The 21,025-nt window shown below is 38.6% G+C and overlaps 1 protein-coding gene across 1 annotated transcript in view; it reads right to left on the bottom strand.

Moving 5' to 3' along the window:
• SLC12A7 (solute carrier family 12 member 7) overlaps positions 1-21,025 on the bottom strand; it is a 70,112-nt gene that overhangs the window by 41,506 nt on the left and 7,581 nt on the right. The window contains exons 4-8 of the mRNA XM_031552686.1: positions 10,147-10,241; positions 8,711-8,833; positions 5,901-6,047; positions 5,085-5,139; positions 537-667 (exon numbers count right to left, since the gene is read on the bottom strand). Of these exons, the coding sequence (XP_031408546.1) occupies positions 537-667; positions 5,085-5,139; positions 5,901-6,047; positions 8,711-8,833; positions 10,147-10,241 (551 nt within the window). The remainder of the gene's footprint in view (positions 1-536; positions 668-5,084; positions 5,140-5,900; positions 6,048-8,710; positions 8,834-10,146; positions 10,242-21,025) is intronic.

Below are 21,025 nucleotides of genomic sequence, written 5' to 3'. Positions count from 1 at the left end.
AACAAGCTATTGGTCATTCTTCTCTTCCTACACCAAAAATTCCGAAACTAAATCTTACTATTATGAGTAGTTTTCCTTGAACTATATATAACTACAGTAGCATAAGCATAATCTGAAGGATTCTTTTTTTATCCAGAGCATTCTTCATAGAAGAGGTGGCAAACGGATATATCCCATTTGGTAAAATTACTAAACATCACCTACTGAATTGTTTTGTTCCTAATTTAAGTGGGGAAAAAAACTGTTAAACTGTTTAAATACTGATCATAATTTTATTATCATAAATTTATTATCATCGCAGGAACCGCTGGGCTAGAGTCAGCTCCATAAATCAAAGTTTGCTGAACTTCTTCAAATATTCATAAGAAGAACAGGAATATTAACATACTACAAATGTGGTACCAAAGCACTCAAAAATCAGACTAGAATACATTTTAGGTGTCATTATAATTTATCTATAATTATTATATTTAGACAGTGCTCAGTGATCTCTCAAAATAGACTGAAAATAGACTTACGACAAAAAAAGTACTTACCAATAAGATTTCAATGGTACCAAGAATGTACATTGCTCCTGCAAAGGTTGTACCCAGGTAAAAACAAAGTCCCACTGCTCCACCAAACTCTGGTCCTAAAGATCTTGAAATCATATAATAGGAGCCTCCAGCTGTGAATTTAACCACAACTTTTCAGATTAATAAAAGCAGTAGAGATCAAAACTTTTTGTCATTCAATCAGCCCAGGTACTTGAGAAAATCTCCGCATGCATCTCCATTAAAATGTTCTTACCAAACCCATATTTGATGTTCACACCAACTGTGCTGTTAGAATGTACACTTTGAGGTGCACGTCATCACATGCATTTTCACAAAAGCAGTGTTTTCAAAACATCAGCTATCCAAGCATTTTAAGCATTAGGTTCATCTATCAGAATTAAAGCAAACACAATTAAAAAATGAAAAGTAAAGAGAAACTAGCCAGTTTTGTTGGTTATTTGCCTAAGATCATGCTAAAGAAATGAAAATAAAATTAAGACAAACAGTGTAATCACTTAAAGTCAGTAAGCTTTTTTTTTTTTTAGTACAGCTAAAACTGGCAAATGAAGATGTTCATAGTTTTTTTTCTTATATTACACAAATAATTCTTCATATATCAAACAGTTGGTCTGAAGTCCTGCTACGTTTTTCTGTTTTCATTAATCCCTGCCAATACTCAGTCAGTTCTGGCACCGGCTTGGCCCTCAGCAAAGTAGTTGATTGTGGCATTATACACTGTTAAAAAACCAGTGCAAAGAAGAAAATATGACAGGTGATAGCTGTAGCTGACTCTTTTCTGAGAGGTACAAAGCTACCAATTTGCTGCCCTGACCCACTCTCATGAGAGGTGTGTCTCTTACCATGGGCCTATATAAGTACTAGAGATGTTACCAAGAAATTACAAGCCTTGTACAGCTTGCAGAACCACTATCCAATGCTGTTATTTTATGCAGCACCAACAACACTCAAGAACATCCGAAGTGTATCATGAAGGACTATAGAACCCTTGGAACAGTGTTAAGAGGCCCTGGAGTATAAATGATCTTTTCAATCCTACCAATCAAAAGAAAAGGCTTTGAGAAGACCAGTACAATCTGGCAGATCAATTCATAGTTGCCAGACAAGTGATTTGGCCAAGGATATGGCTTTTTAGACCATGGTACTCTTTGAGAAGCCTGGTCTAGTAGGGACCAACGGTGTCAATCTGTTGGAGAGCTAGTACGTAAGTGATAAAAAGGAAGACTAGAGGAAATGTGAGTTCTCTCCTGAAGAAACTGAGAGACATGGTTACCCGGGACATAGAGAAGATAGTACTCAGTGTCTTTTTTGATTCAGTCTTCACAGAAGGCAAAGGCAGACACTGAGAGAATGAAGAACTGCCCACTGTAGGAGATTAGGTACAAGACCACTTAAGGAACCTTAACATGCTCAAGTCTTAGGGACCTGATGAGATGGATATGAAGGTCCTCATGGAACGGCGGACAAATTTCCTGTGCCACTATTCATTACATTTGAAGTCATGGCAGTCTGTTAAAGCTCTCAGAGACTTGAAAAGGTAAAACATAACCTCCATTTTAAAAAAGAGAAAAAAGAAAGACCTGGAGAACTACAAGCCAATCATTTTCACCTCTGTGCCTGGCAAGATCATGAAGCAGATCCTATGGTAAGGCATGTGGAATACACAAAGGTGTATTGCTGGTGACAGCAAACATGACTTCATTAAGAGAAAATAATACCTGGCAAATTTGATTGCTTTCCACAATGGGGTGACAGCATTGGCGGATAAGGGGAGAGCTAGTGACATCATCTACCTGGACTTGTGCAAACCATTTGACACTGTCTCACATAACATCCATGTTTTGAAAATGGAAACACATGGATTTGATGGATTTCACTCAGTGAATAAAGAACTGGCTGAACAGCCACACTCAAATGGCCAAACTCAGAGAATTTCAGTGAATAGTTCTGTGACTTGGTGGAGACCAGTGATGCCTGGTGTTTCTCAGGGGTCAGTAGTAGGACTGTTACCATTTAACATCTTTGTTGGTGACACAGTGGGATCGAGTGCACTTTCAGCAAGTTTGCCAAACTCAAAACTGTGTTGCAGTCAACATGTTGAAGGGAAGGGATGTCATCCAGAGGGATTTTGACAGGCTTAGAAGTGAGGCCTTGTGAATCTCATGATGTTCAACAAGGCCAAATATTGAAAGCAGCTCTGCAGGGGACTTGGGGGTACGACAGATGAAAAGCCAAACATGAGCTGGCAATGCGTGATTCCAGCTTAGAAACCGTATCTTCAGCTGCGACCAAAGAAGCATGACCCACATGCTGAGGTAGGAAATTCTGCACCTTACACTCCATCCCTATAAGACTCCCACAGTGCTGCCTTCAGCTCTGGGATCCCCAGCAAGAGAAAGATGAACCTGTTGGAGTGGGTCCAGAGGAGGGCAATGAAGATGACCAGAGAGCAGGAGCACCTATTCTTTGAACAAAGTAAGTTGTGGTTTCAGAACCTGAAAAACATAAGGCTCCAGGGAGATGTTCTAGCAGCTAAAAATACATATATTTTGAGATGCAAGATCACTTTGTCAAACAAAAACAAAAAAGCACAATGGCAATATCCATAGTTCTTCATGGCAGATAGAATTTTAGGATAAGAAATTTATTAATTAAAAAAGCAGATTCTTTTTTGTTAACATTGCCTTAAAAACATGAATTGAAGAGTTCCTTATGTCATAAAATCTAATATTTTTTATTCTAAAACATTTACCAGTGAAGCAAGATTACTGGAACTCTATACAACCACAGGAGAATATTACTGGAAGACTGTAAATTGATTTAGCTTACTGATTAGTACTTAATAAAACCAGAAAGGACAGTATGACAACTGTCTAATCAGACATACAGAAAAAACCTTCAGGCCTTCCTTAAACAAAGCTGGTTGTTTTTTCCAGAGCTAGAGATTTTACAAAGGGAAGGAAATAAAAAGAAGGATGAATATCGATGAAGTTTACCAAAAACCTTTCTCTACTCTCCTTCGAAAAGTGAATAACAAATATTAGTTTTCAGCTTACAGATGCAATGAACAGCTTAAACAGATTCACTACTAATAATACTTGCTTTTTAACTTAAAAAGCAACAAAATCACTGAAAGTAATGAGGAAAAGCAGTAAGTTCTATAGTCATAATGCCAAAGTAATGGATAAAAAGTTTATTCCTGCCAAGCTTCCTTTCAATCGCAGGTACTTTGTCCCTTCCATATGTTCCAGGAGTACTAGTACAATAAACTTAAAAAATAAGAGGGAAAAGAGATGAACATTTTATTTATCTGAACAGTGACTAGGATAACTATACTTAATTATAAAATAAAAACAATTGAAAAAAATTCTTACTGCATTTATATTTCACATACTGTACTACATCTGTGAAACAATCATAGAATGGTTTGGGTTGGAAGGGACCTTTAAAACCATCTAGCTCCAGCCCCCTGCTATAGGCAGGGACACTTCCCTCTAAACCAGGTTACACAAAGCCCCATTCAGCCTGGTCTTGAATGCTTCCAAAATGCTTCCAAGGAGATGGTATCCACAACCTCGCTGGGCAACCTGCTCCAGTGTCTCACCACCTTCACAGTAAAGAATTTCTTCCTTATATCTAGTCTAAATCTACCCTCTTCGAGTTCAAAGCCATTTCCCCTTGTAATGTCACTACATACCCTTATAAAAATCCCTCCCCAGCTTTCCTGTAGGCCTCCTTCAAGTACTGGAATTCAAGAGTTTGCACAAATTGTGATGTTTAATTTTGCCCAACAACTTATGCATCCATTCTGGAACCTTAGTAAGCTAGAAAAGCTCTAAAACTGAGTATTAGTTCATTTTAACATATATATATATGTTTACAATATTTTAAATTTATTGTAAGCATCTGTACAGCGTCTATAACATCAGAATACTGATATTTTCAATTAACTTGTTGAAAACCAAGGATTAGAAGAGCTTCAAAAGCAAACTGATTTTGTGTTGAAAACATCTGTTTCATAATTGAAGAGGAACAATTTAACAGGCAAACTTGTTCCTGAAAAAGATAAATGAGATGAGCATAACCTAAAATGCTTATATAGGAGGAGATTATTACCAGTATGCTGGCTATTATTCTTGCAGAAAACCAAACTGTTTCAGATGTTAGTAAATAAATAAAAAGTAATCTAGGGGCAATTTCAGGAGGAAAAAAGCACTTTATTTGTAAATTTAAGGCATAGCAAATTTCTTTATAAAATAAATCTCTATTAGCTCAAATTGTGATATCTTATCTTTCATTCAACAGAATCAAATAATTGATGATAACAAAAACGTGCTACAGCTCCTGGAAGGTCTAGGTAGAAGGCAGCATCTCACCTTAAAAAGTCAATTACAAGATACCTGAAACAATACTCCAAGTACTACTTCTAATAGTTCATATGATATCTCAATACTACAGCAACTTATCTTAGATTTTATCATTTATCATTTGACCATTTTTTATCTAAGATTAAAAAAAAATATTGATTACCTGGAACCACACCATTTGTTGCAATTGCACTCATTGAAATTGCAGTTAGCATAGTCTGCGGAAAGATGAAACAAAAAATATTTAAAGTATTTTGAAAGATGGAACAAGACAGTGATCAAAAGCATTTAAGAATTTACTAATAAAACTTCATAGCAACTAAAACTGATCATCTTTGGTTAGATATTTCCATGTAAATTGAGTACGGAACCTTCTACAGGATGACTGAGTAAGTTTAGATGCTTCACACAGCCTTGAAATAGAATTTGATGAGTACAGACCATTGAGAGTGTACTTTAAGATATTCTTTATTCCAATTTAATGGTATTGACAAACCAGAAAAGTATCACTGCTATGACAAACTCATCTACTGTTGGTTTCACATCTCCCAAAATGAATTTACAGACACAATGCCAGTACTTTATGTTCTGGTTTGTTCAAAAGTTATAAAAAAATAATAATAATAATAATAATAACGGAAGATTTCAGGTGTCAGTGTGATACAATGTGTATCATGAAATATTTGCTATAAGCTCATTGAGTAGAATCCATTAAATACTTCAAGTTTACTATCACTGGCTCACAGAAAACCCAATATAGGCTGAAAGGACACATTTAAATGTTATAGAAGACATTGTCATCTAAACCCATCCTGTATCTCCCAATTGTACTGAAATTTTATAGAAAAATTATTATTATTTTATAGAGAAATTTATCTTAAGGAAAAATCTTGTAATGTTTATTTATACAAGAGAAAGCAGCTGTATTCTGGTAACAGAATAGTAAACCAATCAATAATAAAGAAAAAGATTATCTTACACAAGCACAACACATGAAAACAATGATGAAAGACTCAAGAACTCCAGCTGTTCCTACAATCCATGTCAAACGTAGGAAAAGAATAACTCCCAAGATGTTTTGCAAGCAAGGCAGATACACACCAATAAATGTGCCCATTCGTGGGACCTGGAAACAAAGACACACAGAACCATTCAGGCCTCACCATTAACCTTCTGCACTTCATGAATGTCAGGCCTTTTCTGTTGAAATACTCAACTTAGAAGCAATAAATACGCATACTAGGTCTCCAAGTACAGAAGTTAGTCTTAAATCATAACTCAGACTGTGAAAAATGCAGCCAATTTAAATAGATTTCCAAGTATATAAAAGGACACAATGCCATACAGACTTATATCTTTATGTTTTAGCATACTGGATAATGTTAGTAACACTGATGTTGTATACAAGCTCAGTTATTACAGAATCACTGAACAATTAAGTTCAAAGAGACCTGTGCAGGTGGCCTGGTCCAAACTCTCTGCTCAAGCTGGGACACGTAGAGCAAATTGCCCAGGAACACGTTCATACAGCTTCTAAAGGTCTCTAAGGAGGGAGACTCTACAACTACTGCTCTGTGTCAGTTCTCTCTCATCTGCACAGCAAAGCGTTTCTTGATTTTTAGACAGAAACTCTTGCCTTCCAATTTGTGTCTACTGCCTCTTGTCCTGGCACTGGGCATCACTGAAAAGAACAGGGCTCCATCCTCTTCGCAACTTCCCTTCAGATATCACTGTGTATAAATAAGATCCCCACAAGTTTCCTCTTCTTCATTTTGAACAGTTGCCTCTCTCAGTCTCTTCACACAGTAGAAGTGTTCCAGTACTATATTATGCCATTCAAATTCTACTCTACCAGACTATTGCTTAACCTCAATTAATTTCAGACACCAAAAGGTAAAAAGAAAACATATACAAATCATGCTTTCAGGTCACAAGTTGATATAGTGCAAGTAAATACAGTGTTCATTTGGCCAGTCAGTTCTAGATAGGCTAACACTAGGCTGCACTAACAAAAGCCAAAAACAAACAAGAAACCACAACCTGATAAACAAGTGAAGAACAGCAAAAGGCTACGGACTTTATTCCCTAGCTTTGATCATAGTCCGTCCTGGTTTCAGCTGGGAAACAGTTGACTTTTTTCTTCGTAGTGTCTGGTATGATGCTACGTTTTGGCTTTAAGAGAAAAACAATCTTGATAACACAGCAATATTTTAGTTGTTGCTGAGCAATGCTGTATGGAGCCAAGAACATTTCAGTTTCTCAGCTTATTGTACTGCCTTGCCAGTGAAGGTGGCTGAGAGGACACAAGGAGTTGGGAGGAGACAGAATCAAGACAGATGACCTATACTAACCAAAGGGATTTTCCATACCATATGACATCACACACACAGACACACACACAGACACACACACAGACACACAGAAACCTTGAAACTTGAAAAATAGTGAGGAGATGGCTAGGGGAGCAGCTGCTGCTTGGGAACTAGCTGGACATCAGTGGGTGGCTGGTACACCACTTGTTTTGTGCATATATGATTATTAATACTACTACTTCCTTTCCTCTTCCTTTTCTGTCTTGGTAAAAGAGTATTTATCTCAACTCATGAGTTCTACTCCACATCCTCTACCCACCTTCCCCCAGTTCTTTCCCTCATCCCACTGGGAGCAGTTGAGGGAATGTAGGGTTGGAGGGGGCAGGGGTGATAAGCAAATGGCTGCAAGGTGCTTTGCTACATGTCAGGTTAAGCCACAACACTGTCCCAACAACTCCCAGTAGCAGTCAAGCCTTAACAAAAACAGTTCTAGTGCCAGTATTCAGGTACAATACTATAAATCCCTCCTCCAGTAAAATAAATTCCAGTTATAGCCTTAATCCCAAGCACCTTTTTGTATCTGTCTTGCCAGGTGCTTCTTTCCTTCTATTCTTTCTCATCTGCTTTTCCTTCTTCCTTCACAGCTCAAAAAAAAGATCAGTAGCAGCATCCCTTCTACAGACAACTCCCAGTACTCTCATTCTCCCAATATCTACCCTAAGTTTCCCAGATTCAGTTTTCATGCCCTACCAGCCACAGCTCATCATCCCTCCTTGACTGCAAAGTTTTGTGTTATACATGATTTAGATTCTGGCTTTCCCCTTCTAAGACAGCTTCCTGCTCACAGAAGGTTCAATATAGTATCTTATTAGAGCCTGACAAGGTTGCTTATGTTCCTCTCATACAAAGGTATAGATAGGCAGTTTGGGGCACCTAGCAGACAACTGCTGGAGATCTTAGCTGCTCTCTTCAAGCAAATATGCTAGAGAGATTCTCCTCCAAACACAGGAACAATACAAAAAAAAAACAAAACAAAAAACCTGCTGCCATATTAAGAAGCAAATACACTTCTGATCATAAAAAGTGGCTTGTTTCATTTCAAGTTTTCTCTTAATTTCAACCTAAGATAAAAATCCAGCCAACTGAAATGTATCAATAAACCAGTCAAATGAGAAGAATGTCAAACTGCATCCTCACCAAAGGTAAAACAAAGTTACTGTTGCTAATACAAGGACAGAAGGGAAAAAAATTAAGAGGAAACTGAGATGCATGTAATGCTCGTTTTGGGTATGAGTTTTACATACATTTCATATGGAACTTCTACAACAATGTGTTGCTAAAACACGCTAGCAAGATCAATGAACACTTCTGCTTTTCTCTCTCCTGTTTTTAAAGAATCGTGTGATTTCTTTTTAGGCTGAAAAATATTTCTCTTTATGTGGCTAGCTTTGTCGTAACTTATCAGAAGTTCAGATACCTTGACTTCCTTTCGCTTGCTATCTTCATCTGCTTCATGTTCCACCACACCTTGAGTCACATTCGTGTAGTTTGCTAGTTTGTTAAGAAGAGATGACACCATGGGATTGCTATCCATTTCCTCCTGTCAGGATTTTAAAAAAACTGCATATAATAAAAACTTAAATTATGATTTTATGATACTACTTCAAACAGACACTCAACAGGTTATTCCTGAGTCACTCTAATCTGAAAACTAGCATAACCAAATACCAGCCACATGTCGAAGAACAAAAGTAAATCTTTATAGTTGAATGCTACATGATTATATTGCAGTCCCTCCCTATATTGCAGTGGCAGGGTCATGACATTTAGACACAAACTAAATGCTGGAAAAAAAACCTAAAAGTAGCCTTAGATAATTTTCTCAAGCACCTTCAGGCTCTCAAGAACCATGATCCATAAGGAATACTCTTAAAACAATGTACGTATTTTGAACAAATGTATGCTTTGGAACATATCCACATAAGATGTAATTAAATATATATAATATTACTTGACACAGAAGCAAGCCGATCTTTCTTCAGCCAAATACCTGCTACAAAACCAAAGCATGGTGAAAACAATAATAAAATCCTAAAGAAACACATACAATAAAAGCATACCAAGAGAAGCAGAACTAGAAGATTGAATCAAGCATACAGCATCAAATACTGGGAGGAAGACAACAGATTGGAACTGAAAACAGTAATATACAAAAGATAATCTTTGCCTGACGGTATTAGGTCATGACAATCACAGTTATATCACCCTAACTTCTTTGAACTTTTTAATGATCTTTTACAAATACAAGTCAGCTGAAAATGTTAAGACTCTAGGAAACACATACTACAGAACACAAGATATCAAAAAAATCCAACGCTACATCAGCAATGTGTTGAAAATAACTAATGCAAGCATATATTTCAAAGATGATTAGGGGCAATGAGGGGAAAAAAAAAAAAAGCAGCAGCAACAATTTGTCAACAGTGAGTAATACAATATCTTATTTGAACAAGAAGTAGTTTTGCATATTGATTTATGAATTCGAGTTTGAAGGAGATGAATCCAGAAACAAAACTCTGGTATCATGATTTCTGTCAAAAAAAAAATAGTAAGAAACGTCGTAAGTGGCAAAGAGATTTAATGACAAACATCAGTGACTTAGCACAATCTCTAACGTTCGATGAAAAGCAGTGCACAATTTTTTGTCATACAGAAGAACTGAAAGATTATGTTTTCTGTGCTAACATTTTTTGGACGAAAGAAGGGAGGAGCACAGAAGGACAGCAACAGAATGGGAGGTTGAATGCAATGTATATATGTAATGCATATATATACTATATATATGTATAGTAATATATAAATTACAAAACAAAATATGTATACGGACACACACACAACAAAATGAGAACTTACCTCAAAGAGAGCCATATTTTTACCTTCGTACATGTTTCCTCTGTCCATCTCTGCACTGTTAATAAATGGACTACTTTCCCTGGAAATACCATCTCCTAGTAGATAACAAAACAAAACAAAAATAAGCAAGGTTCATCATACAAAGGATATTCTCAGGATGTTGTTTTAAGAATATTCCATGAAGCAAATGGTACTGCAGTCAAATTCCTACTTCAAAAACAGGACAACTATGAAATACCTAACCTGGTAAGGAACGACCATTCTAAAAAAGCTACAAGTCACTTAAGGTAGCTATATGATTTTAAAAAGAAATAACTTGGGTTTTTTTACTGTTGTTTTTTGATGCCTTAGGCTTTCAATGTTCAAGAAGTTATGAGTACAAGAAGGTATGAGTCAGTTGCACAGGGCCAAAATGCACTTGGATCAAATTCTTATTCCCTTCCACATCCCATTATATTTTGTTGCCGTGCAGTATCTGACAGCAGAGAGGCAATCTGAGAAAAAGGCATCTGACCTGGAAGTGCATGTGAAGCAAAGGCGTGTAATTTGATTCCACTGTGTGGAAAAAATTGTGCCCACTGACATTCATTGACACTAACTGAACGTTTACGGAGAGCAAAGAGGCTATGGGCTACCTACTCTCTCCTGAGAGAAAGCAGTGGGCCCTCTGCTTGCACAGGGCCCGGATGCATATGAAATCCCCCAGGAACACAGATGGGGCCCTTGGGTAACCCCTCTATCAGATCAATGCTGCAGCTGCTACTTGAGCCCTGCAGTTGTACCCGTGGCTTCTAAATGAAATTGTAAAGATTCTCCTAGCACAACAGTCAGCAAACTAGGAGACCAGGTGACTGCAGCCATAACGTCTGTGCAAAGCAACAGATCACTGCTGGGGTTTTTTAGTTTAAATTTGTCAGAGCAGGGAACCAAAGGATCCTCTTCTATGCCTTCCTCTTAGAACTGTTGCTTTGAAGAGCAGAAGCAGCATTTCTGCCAATGGTGTGCTGAGCTCTGCTGGCCCCAGCAGCAGTTTGCAGGAGGAGCCAGGTGGAGCTGTGTAAAGGCAGGTTTGAGGGAGGTGGATAGAGGGAAAGGTAAGTAGGAACAAAGCAGAAGGTTCTCAGGGATGGCAGGCAGAGATGGATGTTGGCTCTGCTCGTGTCTGCATTCCTCCACTCCTTCATTTCTCCAGAGGCAGAATGAAGATAAGGCTCAGGTCAAAGGATATGGACAACATTAAAGCACAATGATTCTTTATTTTGCTCATAGGGCAATCAAAATACCTTCTTACAAAACTGTTAGTCTTGGTGTTCGGAGATCCTGTGCCTACTTTGGTTTCTCTGTGCCACTCTCAGAGCTGAAGTTAGGAGCTTAGTTAGACTTTGTCAACCACTGTGAGTGATAGAATAAGCTCAGGCTTTTCCTACCTTTGGGGGAAATTCCCCTTCCCTGCCTATAGCAGGGCGATTGGACCTAGATGATCTTATAGGCGCCTTCCAACCCAAACTAGTCTATGAATGTTGGCATACTGAGGCCACAGGTCGTGCATTTCAGCAGTGATGACAGTGATGTGAAAGACAAGCCACGTTCTGGACAGCCATGCACAGTAGTCAGGTCATGAAAGTGGTTCAATGAGCTCATCTACTCAAATTGGTGGACTATCACCAGGGAACTGTGTACAGAGCTGAATAATGGCTTCAACGTTTTGGAAACAATTTGGAAATTCAATTGCAACATTGAAATATTGCAAATTTTTCACCAGGTGTTTCCCATGAATGCTCACACAGGAACAGACTGGCCCCATACTAGTTTGAAGACTGTGAAGCACACTATCAATCTTGGCTAGACAATCCTACAAAACCCTATACAAAAATGTATATACTGGATTTAGTGCCTTCTGACTTCTATGTATTAGGGCCGATAAAAAATGAACTATGCAGGAGACATATTCCTACCAACAACCCAGCCACAGTAGCAGGAAGTCACCTCACTGGTTCATACATACAAATGGAGCATACAAGTCCTTGTTCATTGCTAGTGAAAATGCATAGCTAATGTTGGTGACTATATGAAAAATAATGCTCCGTAGCTGAGAATTCACCCTACTAAACAGAATTGCATCTATTTTTGCATATATTTGCATCTATTGTAGTTTCCACAGAAATAAATAGGAGGCATTACTTTCAGAGCAATCTATATTCTTGCAGCAGGAGTAAGTGGAGTAATGCTGAGCTGGGAGAGAACTGTTTTGCTGCAACTTTCCATCAAGCTGAGTTTGTGTGCTAACTACACAAATGCTTATGCTGTCACTGCGAAGACATTATCAGGATAGGAAAAAAAACAATCTGAGTAAGTAAAACTACCTATTTAGCAGTAATGCCATTATAACTACATCGTTGAATGACAGTGATAGTTTTTCCATCCCTGCATACTCTGAGGTAGACTGTGAAAAAATGTCTTGTGGAAGTTTTGTCTTAGGGAAAGTGGCAGAGCAGATTTGGGGACAGAGATGGGAAACAGTCATCTAAGTGATCCTGAATCTGCACTTGGATGCCTGTTCAAGAGATTAAGGACAAAAAAGTATTAGACCATCTAATCTTTTTTTCCCATGTTTCCACAGATTACAGAATTTCTGCATTAGCCAGTACAACTTTGAGAAAGCATGCTAAGATCTGACCCTAGTGCTTTCAGACTTGAAATAAAAATTGCAGAGTTTTATGATGGTGATGATGATTAATGATTTTTCAATTAGTAGAAAAATCTCAAAGAAGTTTTCCTTATTTCTAATTTAACCTGGCTTTTTTCAAAATTTTTGCTGTGATTTCTTAATGCACCTTCCAACCGTAATATGCAAGGGAAGACATCCAAGAAAAATTCAAGCTCTAAAAACCAAGTACAGCTTTCTAACTGTGCTCAATTGTGCTATTTAAAGAAGTATAATAATCACCTTTCTACTCCAAGGATCATGCCAGCCCTCTTTAACATAGCATTAAACCAAGCTCATGCTATTCTATTCCAGCCTGATCCCTAAATCCTTTCCAGATTCATGATTTCCTTTCTGTTCCACACTATACCTGTCCTTTATTGCTCACAGTCAAGAAAATGTTCCTATTTGACTTCGTATTCAAATACATTTTGTCCAAACAAGCCCCATTGAGCAAGCATCTATATCTCTTGTTACACTACAGGACTACAGGAGTTTAACATCAATCTGAATAAGAAAAGCTAGTAATCTTCTAATGGAAAAGGAATACAGGTGGTGTTCAGAAAAGCAGAACTCTAGCAACTCTAAAGCACAGCCCATGTATGCTGGAATACGTTCCGATTATCAAGATGCAATGAAATGTCCCTTTCCAAACAAAAACTTAAGTAGCACAGTCATTACATTAGTATTGGGTCAGATTAAGAATGGTCTAGCCATTGCAAACTGAAAACACAGAGGTCCTGTTTGCACAAAGGTAAATCCACTGTTAACATAAATAAACAATTTAAGGTTAAAAAAAAAATTGGTTTAGAAGTCATTTGAAATGAAATATCAAAATGTCACGTTCACAAAAATTACCTGTGGCAAAAAGTACAATTCTATCTTCTATCTCATACATATTTACTTTCTATACATCCAATTTTTTATTTTTTTTTTTAATTAGCAAGCAAAAGGACTAGGACAATATTAAAAAATTAATTTCTTACCCCTCCTACTCCAAAAACATACATTTTGTTGAAGTACACTTAAGAGTACTAAAATAGACTCACATTTTTGAAAGTCGCTGTCTTACTTTAATTCAAATTATGAAGACATCAATAACCTTGTTTGAACACATCCTGCCTATCATAATTTTTACATGGGATGAGATTGAAAATTCAGTGCAATCTACTTCATTGACAATTTACTTTTTAATAAGGAATTGTTCAATTTTTTTCAATAAATCATTAGTTTCTGACATTATAACAATTAATGGCTAGCACAATTTATCTAAATTAACTTGAAAAGCACAACAGAACATACTTAAGCTCCTTGTAAGCCTCTTTACATAATGGAGGATTCCAATACTATGTCCACTCACCTTATTTGCATCCCCAAGTTTTAATTTCCCTTTTCCTCAGCTGTTTTAATCAAGCACAGTGTAATTTCAATGACAGCACACCGTAAAATTTTAATCAATTCTTTACAAGGCAGCAGGAAGTACAGAATCTGCTACTTCAGTAAAATACTCAATAGACCTATGGCACCGTGTTTTAAAGAGACTCACTTGGATTTTGCCCACTGTCTTCATTATCTCGTTCATTCATAATTAAGGAAAAAAATCAAATAATTCCTCTTTGATGATTCTTCACATATCAAGAAGAGAAACAAACTGACAGTTGCTTCTTCCCAGCTTTGTGTAAGACCTCAAATCCTGTTTCTTACTAGTATTGGATTAATCCTGCAACAAGTCATTAAGGCTTCACACAGCGTGAAACAGGCACATGACACAGTCAAACTACATGACAGTCACAGAACCCACTGATCAGAATTAAGCTGAAGGATTTCCGTCAGCAATTAATACTATGCTTAGTGAAATGGGCAGGATCAAGTCACTCAAATCCTTTACCTAATAATAAATGCAGCTTAGGTTTTCTTCCCATTAAATAAATTCACTTCAACATGCTTCCAGTAAATGTTAACAGCAAATAATAGTGACCTATTCCAAAGACTAATCTACGGTCAAAAAAGTTGGTTTATGCATCAAGTACATATGAATAGATCTTCAGCACATATAGCTGCTAACACTGCTTTTATGTAGGAAGCACTTGCAGGGTACTGAAGATGTAGCAGATGAATAAAACACTTTAATATATAATCATAATGATTTTGCAAGCTCTTTTTTAAGTTTCAAAACACTTGTTTTAGATAAGAGATTCCTTTTAAGCCCTGTTTCATAAGTTGTTAACTCTCTTTCAAATTGGATATATCAATATCAATGTTTTCTAGTTTGTGTTATTGTATACATTCTATACTAGCCTAAAGCAATTTCATATAAATTTCATTAAATTGATTTTATTGCTTACAACGTACTATTTCCTGTGGCATAATCTTTTAATCACACCAGAAGTCTACTTTTCTCTACGATCCTAAAGCCTACATAAAAAACAACCACCTGTGGAAAGGCCAAAAAGCGTTGAAAGCCATTCCAGGAACATTTCCTAAAGTTCCTCTTACAAGACCTGCTTTAACTCACTGATGCTGACAAATCTTACCTCCTGTCACTTTCTGTTTACTCTCCTAAAAAATCTCCTCTACACACAAGCTGCTAAGCAGCTGCACAAAACCAGTCATGTCAGCAGTTTTTTGAGGAATGCTATAAAATTCCCTTTCTCAGTCTGAAAAGACAATAGGCAAACTTCCCATTCTTCACAAAGCAAGAAACTGAATGTTTTCTTTCTTCTTCCAAAGAGAGAATGTGATTTTTTTTTTCTTTAGATACATATTAGTTTTCATAATAAATAAATAAGTGTTTTCTAAAGAGATTACCACTCAAACTGTTACGATCCAAGGGCTCCCATAATGATTTCCTAAACAGGCTGGACACTTTATTTTTGATTGTTGTGAGTTAGCTAAAGATTATAGCTAATTAAGGAAACTAATTAAGAAATAAGAATTAAGAATTAAATTAGGAAGCACATAAATACTTTCCCATTGACAGGAGCATTATTAAGACATGTTTCCCATTAGCGATGATTCAAGAGCAAAGTTATTGAAGGACCAGAGTTAATACACTCATAACTGCTCACAAGTTCATTTCTGAAGTAATTTTAAGAGACTGAATTGCCTAAATAGCTTAAACTAAAAGATGTAATGTCTCAGACATTTGGCAGAAGAAAAAAAATGTTACAGGAGCACCTGTAAGAGACTGAGATGTTGGGATTCACCTTTCTGGGGCTAATTTCAAGAGAGGGAGAAGGAAGAGCACAGTAGTACAATTTTACAGTTAAAACTGAATGTGGTTTGCACTTCCTGACACATTGTTCAATTTGTTATAGATGATAAGGTTCAAAATTACCTAGCTTCTGCCAAAATGCTTCCTATCTGCTGCCTATCCTTACATTTGGTGAGCCAGCCAGGAGTCACCCATAAAAGGCAATACTAATCTTACGATTGCTTTCCTAGAAGGTGTAGCAGGATGTCTGGGATGGGGGAAATCTATCCCTGTGGGGAAAGAGCTACTCAGACACATCTTGGGATTCCTAGTCTCTCCATGGCATGCGCTGGCTTCTAATATAGAAAAATGGAGCCCAGTGAGAGATGGGGGAAACATAGCTAGCTACTCCCACATGGCTGCTTAGATGTAGGGCCCAGAAAAAAGTATTATGACAAGCAAGGAGAAGCAGCTATTTCAGAACAAAATCTTGAGGAAGAAAATAACTCACTACATGATAGAGTTAAACAGCACAAGCATAAATTTGCTGCACTTACAGATGAGGCCACCCAAACTGGCCCAAAACCACAAGTCAGGGCCCTGGCCACTGCAAGGAAAGGGGACCATGAGCAATCTGATCTCTATGGCCTTAACAGTATTGGAAAGGAGAACTCTTAAAAAAAAAAAAAATATCTGAACTAGAGGCCCTGGTAGCTAGATATCCAACCTATAGTCATGCAAAAAAAAAACACCAAGAAAATCCAAGAAAGGCCAGTGAGGGTACCACCTGAGGACTGAATTCCCTTCAAATAGCTATGCATGTTAGAGTTTCCCTTATACTACAGCCAAACTAACGAGTGGATCTAGCCCAGCATTTCCAGCAGAGGTCAAGAGAAGTGTCCTGGACTGGCTACTAAGGCTATGGGATATGGAAGCTGAAAGTATTGTAGTAAACGGCCTCAAAATTCCTAAGCTAGCATGTATTACAACACAACTAGCCTTAAGACAATGATTATATGACTGCCATATGCAGTGAGGAAAATCACTTTAATTCAATGGATTAGGGGAGCCTTTTGACTGATGTGGCCTAATAATCTAGATAAATCCACCCATAATGGGGTATGGAATTCCATGAAAGAGCTCCGGAATTAAGGAGCTAGGTATGAGAGAAGCAATCTATGAGGACACTTCTGAGAGTCCTTGGTCAAATTCACTGCAAGTATGAGAGACCTGATTCTACAGAAAGCTCCCTTGCCATCACTATGGGACATTTATAGTGATCTTAAATCTTTCGGTGGCCTTTGAGGCCATAATTCAACAGCCTCACTCCTGGCAAATGTGGCATAACCTCATACGGGCCAGGGTACAGGGTAAGATTGAAAAGCAACCTAACCATGTCCTCCTAAACCTGTAGAGAAGATTGACAACAGAGAAACAACAATTTACACTCTCACCCTCTAAGAGGGAAGATATCAGGATTATAAAAAAAGATTCCTCCACAGGCACGGAAGCTAGAAGACACCCCAACACTGAATCTAAAAAATATCCTCGGGGGCCCAAGCAGCCACAGCTGGGCCTCCAAAAGATTTCTCAACTCATGGCTTGAAGAGGGGGCATGGTCACCTGAGGATTAGGGCCTCCAAAGAGGAACAGAAGCCCTAGGTCAAATTGACAGTATACTTGTCCCCCCAAAAATATACAGAGTAATGGCAACAGTTGACATGGGAGCTGAGATGTTTATAGTCCATGGTGACTCGTAAAGTTTCCAGTAAGTGGGCTATTATAGGAGAATATGGGGGAAAAATGATCCCTGTGGCACAAACCTGGTTAAAATTAGATGTTGGATGCCTACTGCCTCAGGAGTACAAAGTATATGTTCCTGTATTGGTAGAACAGATATTAGGCATAGATAAACTGAGGGGAGTGACTCTCCAAACTCATATTGGAGAGCTCAGGTTATGAATTAGGAGTATTACTGTCCAGTCAGTACAGTCAGTTCTGCAAGGCTATGCAAAACACGAGTGCATTTGGGTGTCCCAGCCATGCCGGATCACTAATACAGAACAATATAAAATCCCAGGAGGTCAGGAAGAAATCACTTGAACAATACAAGAATTGGAAAAAGTGGGGATCATCAGACCAGCACATAGCTCCTATAACTCCCCTACCTGGTCAGTACAGAAACCAGAGCGGACCTGGTGGATGACAATAGATTATAGAGAATTGAACAAGGTCACCCTTCCAATTCACATGGTCCACAATATTGTCACCTTCCTGGACACATCAAGTATGGAGCTAGAAACCTATCATTGTGACCTAGACTTAACTAACGTGTTCTTCAGTATCTTCATTGCTAAAGGATCTCAAACCAATTTGCATTCACATGGAAGGGTAGGCAGTGAATCTTTTAGGTCCTACCACAAGGATACATACATTCACCAACTTATTGCCATAATTTGGTAGCCTGTGACTTGGTGGGGTGGAATAAACTAGATAACATCAAATTATATCATTATATTGATGATTTAATGCTAACTTCTGCCTCTTTAGAAACACCTGGAAAAGTGGTAAGTTCATTATCAAACTACCTTATGAGAGAAAGGGTGGGCTATCTATTTACAAAAGGATCAAGGGCCCAGACTATCAGTGAAATTTCTGGGAGTTGTCTGGTCAGAGAAGACAAAAGTTTACCCAGAAGACGAAAGTCTTATAGATAAGACACTGGTGTTTCCAATACTAACTACAGCAAAACATCTACAAGAATTCTTGGGCACCCTAGGATACTGGACAACCATTTGTCATGGTTTTATGTTTTTTGTTATCAGTATTCCACATCATAATATCATGTAGTGCTATGGGAGCTAAAGAGTTAATGCTCCAGTTCCATGGATTTTCGATAGTTCCGGGTACACCTGTCTCAGAAGAGAAGAACTACATATCCCAGAAGACTTTTCACTGTTCCGTTTCCATTTTCCATTCAGAGGGAAAGATCAAACTGTTTATAAATCACAAGATGTCCTTTTCCCCTTTCTGCTTGTCTCTGCAGCGTCTGTGCTTCATACCCGTCTCACCTTCAGCATTAGAGTAAGGCCTTTGGTTTTTGGACACTCTCTCTCTCTCATTTTACATGATTTATTAGCTTCAATTCCAATCAAACTGTATTATATTGTGTTATCTTGCATTCCAATATCTTTTTTAGTAAATCAGCTTTCCTTCTCAGATCATCAGGCCCATCTCCCTACCCCTTCCCCTTTTCCCCCTTTCCTGGAGCATGGGTCTGTGGGTCCCCACACCCCATCAGTCATGGAACCAGACCAAAGCAGCCTGTAAACAGTCAACATCTTCATACCCCACCTTGCACAAATCCTGAGGCCTCTGTATAGACTAATAAGAAAGGCCAACTGTGAGATAAGGGACAGATGGAATAAGATGCTTTTCAGCAAGCCATCAAACAAGCACAGGCACTTAGTATATTCGATCCCACTTTACCTGCCAAATTAGACAAACATGTAAGCCAGGAAGGGTTTGGATGGGGATTGCAGCAGTGTCAAGGTTCTGGTCTCAGGTTTGGTGTGGCCCAACTGAAAAACAGTTATTGGCCACCTACTCTGCCCTGCAGGCAGAAGAGCCAATAATACAAACAGCAGAGGTAGCAGTAAAAACAACACTACCTATTCAAGGGTGGGTGAAAAATAAATTGCATACTCCTAAGATAGGGATGGCCTAAGCCCAGACATGGCACATTGGGTTGCCTGTCTGGGACAATCAAGTCACTTATCATCACCATTAAAAGAAGAGCTACAAAAGATACTAGGCCCAGTGATGTACCATAGTGATTCTCCCAAAGAGACCAGTATTGCTCCACCAGAGAGAAATCCTGTCCTAAAAATACCCTATCCCAGAAGATGCCTGGTACACGGATGAGTCCAGCAAAGGAAATCATATTAAATGGCAAGCAATTGCATACCATCCCTCAACTAAGGCGAGCTGGTTCAAAGAAGGGGATGACCAGAGTAGCCAGGGGGCTAAAAGCAGCGTGAATGCTTATAACCCAGGAACCAGGTGACATTGCATTGTACATCTGCATGGATAGCTGGATGGTCTACTGAGGACTTACGTTTTGAACTGCACAGTGGGCCACTCAGGATTGGACTGCCCAAACCTGACCAATCTGGAGCTGAGACATATGGTTAGATGTATGGAACAGGTTAGGCATAGAACTGTATACGCCTACCACGTACCCAGACACCAGCCCATGCAGTCACTGGAGAATGATCACAGAATCACAGAATTGAAGGAGCTGGAAGGGACCTCCAGAGATCATAGAGTCCAACCTCCCCTGCCAAAGCAGGTAGTTGCACAGGTAGGCATCCAGACAGGTCTTGAATATCTCTAGAGAAGGAGAATCCACAAGCTCTCTGGGCAGCCTGTTCCAGTGCTCTGTCACCCTCACTGTGAAGAAGTTCCTTTGCATATTGGTGTGGAACTTCCTCTGCTCCATTTTATGGCCATTTCCCCTTCTCCTGTTCTCACAGACCACTGGAAAGAGGTTGGCCATATCCCTTTCTCTACCTTAATATATTTATAATAATACACTTAATATATTTATAAACATTAATAAGATCTCCTCACAGTCTTCTTTTGTCAAGGCTGGACAGACCCAGGTCTCCCAGCCTGTCCTCACAGGGGAGATGCTCCAGGCCCTTTATCATCTTCGTGGTCTTCTGCTGGACTCTCTCCAGGAGATCCATGTCTGTTTTGTACCAGGAGCCCAGAACTGAGTAGAGTACTCCTGATGAGGCCTGACCAGGGCAGAGCAGAGGGGGATGATCACCTTCCTCGCCCTGCTGGCCACACTCCTTTTAATGCACCTGTGGATCCCACTGGCCTTCTTGGCCACCAGGGCACACTGCTTGCTCGCAGCCAACTTATCATCCACCAGGACCCCCAGGTCCTTCTCCACAGAGCTCCTCTCCAGCAGG

The sequence above is a fragment of the Meleagris gallopavo genome, chromosome 3 (assembly GCF_000146605.3).
Source record: "Meleagris gallopavo isolate NT-WF06-2002-E0010 breed Aviagen turkey brand Nicholas breeding stock chromosome 3, Turkey_5.1, whole genome shotgun sequence".
Lineage (NCBI taxonomy): Eukaryota > Metazoa > Chordata > Aves > Galliformes > Phasianidae > Meleagris > Meleagris gallopavo.
This window is presented reverse-complemented; position numbering and strand designations above follow the sequence as displayed.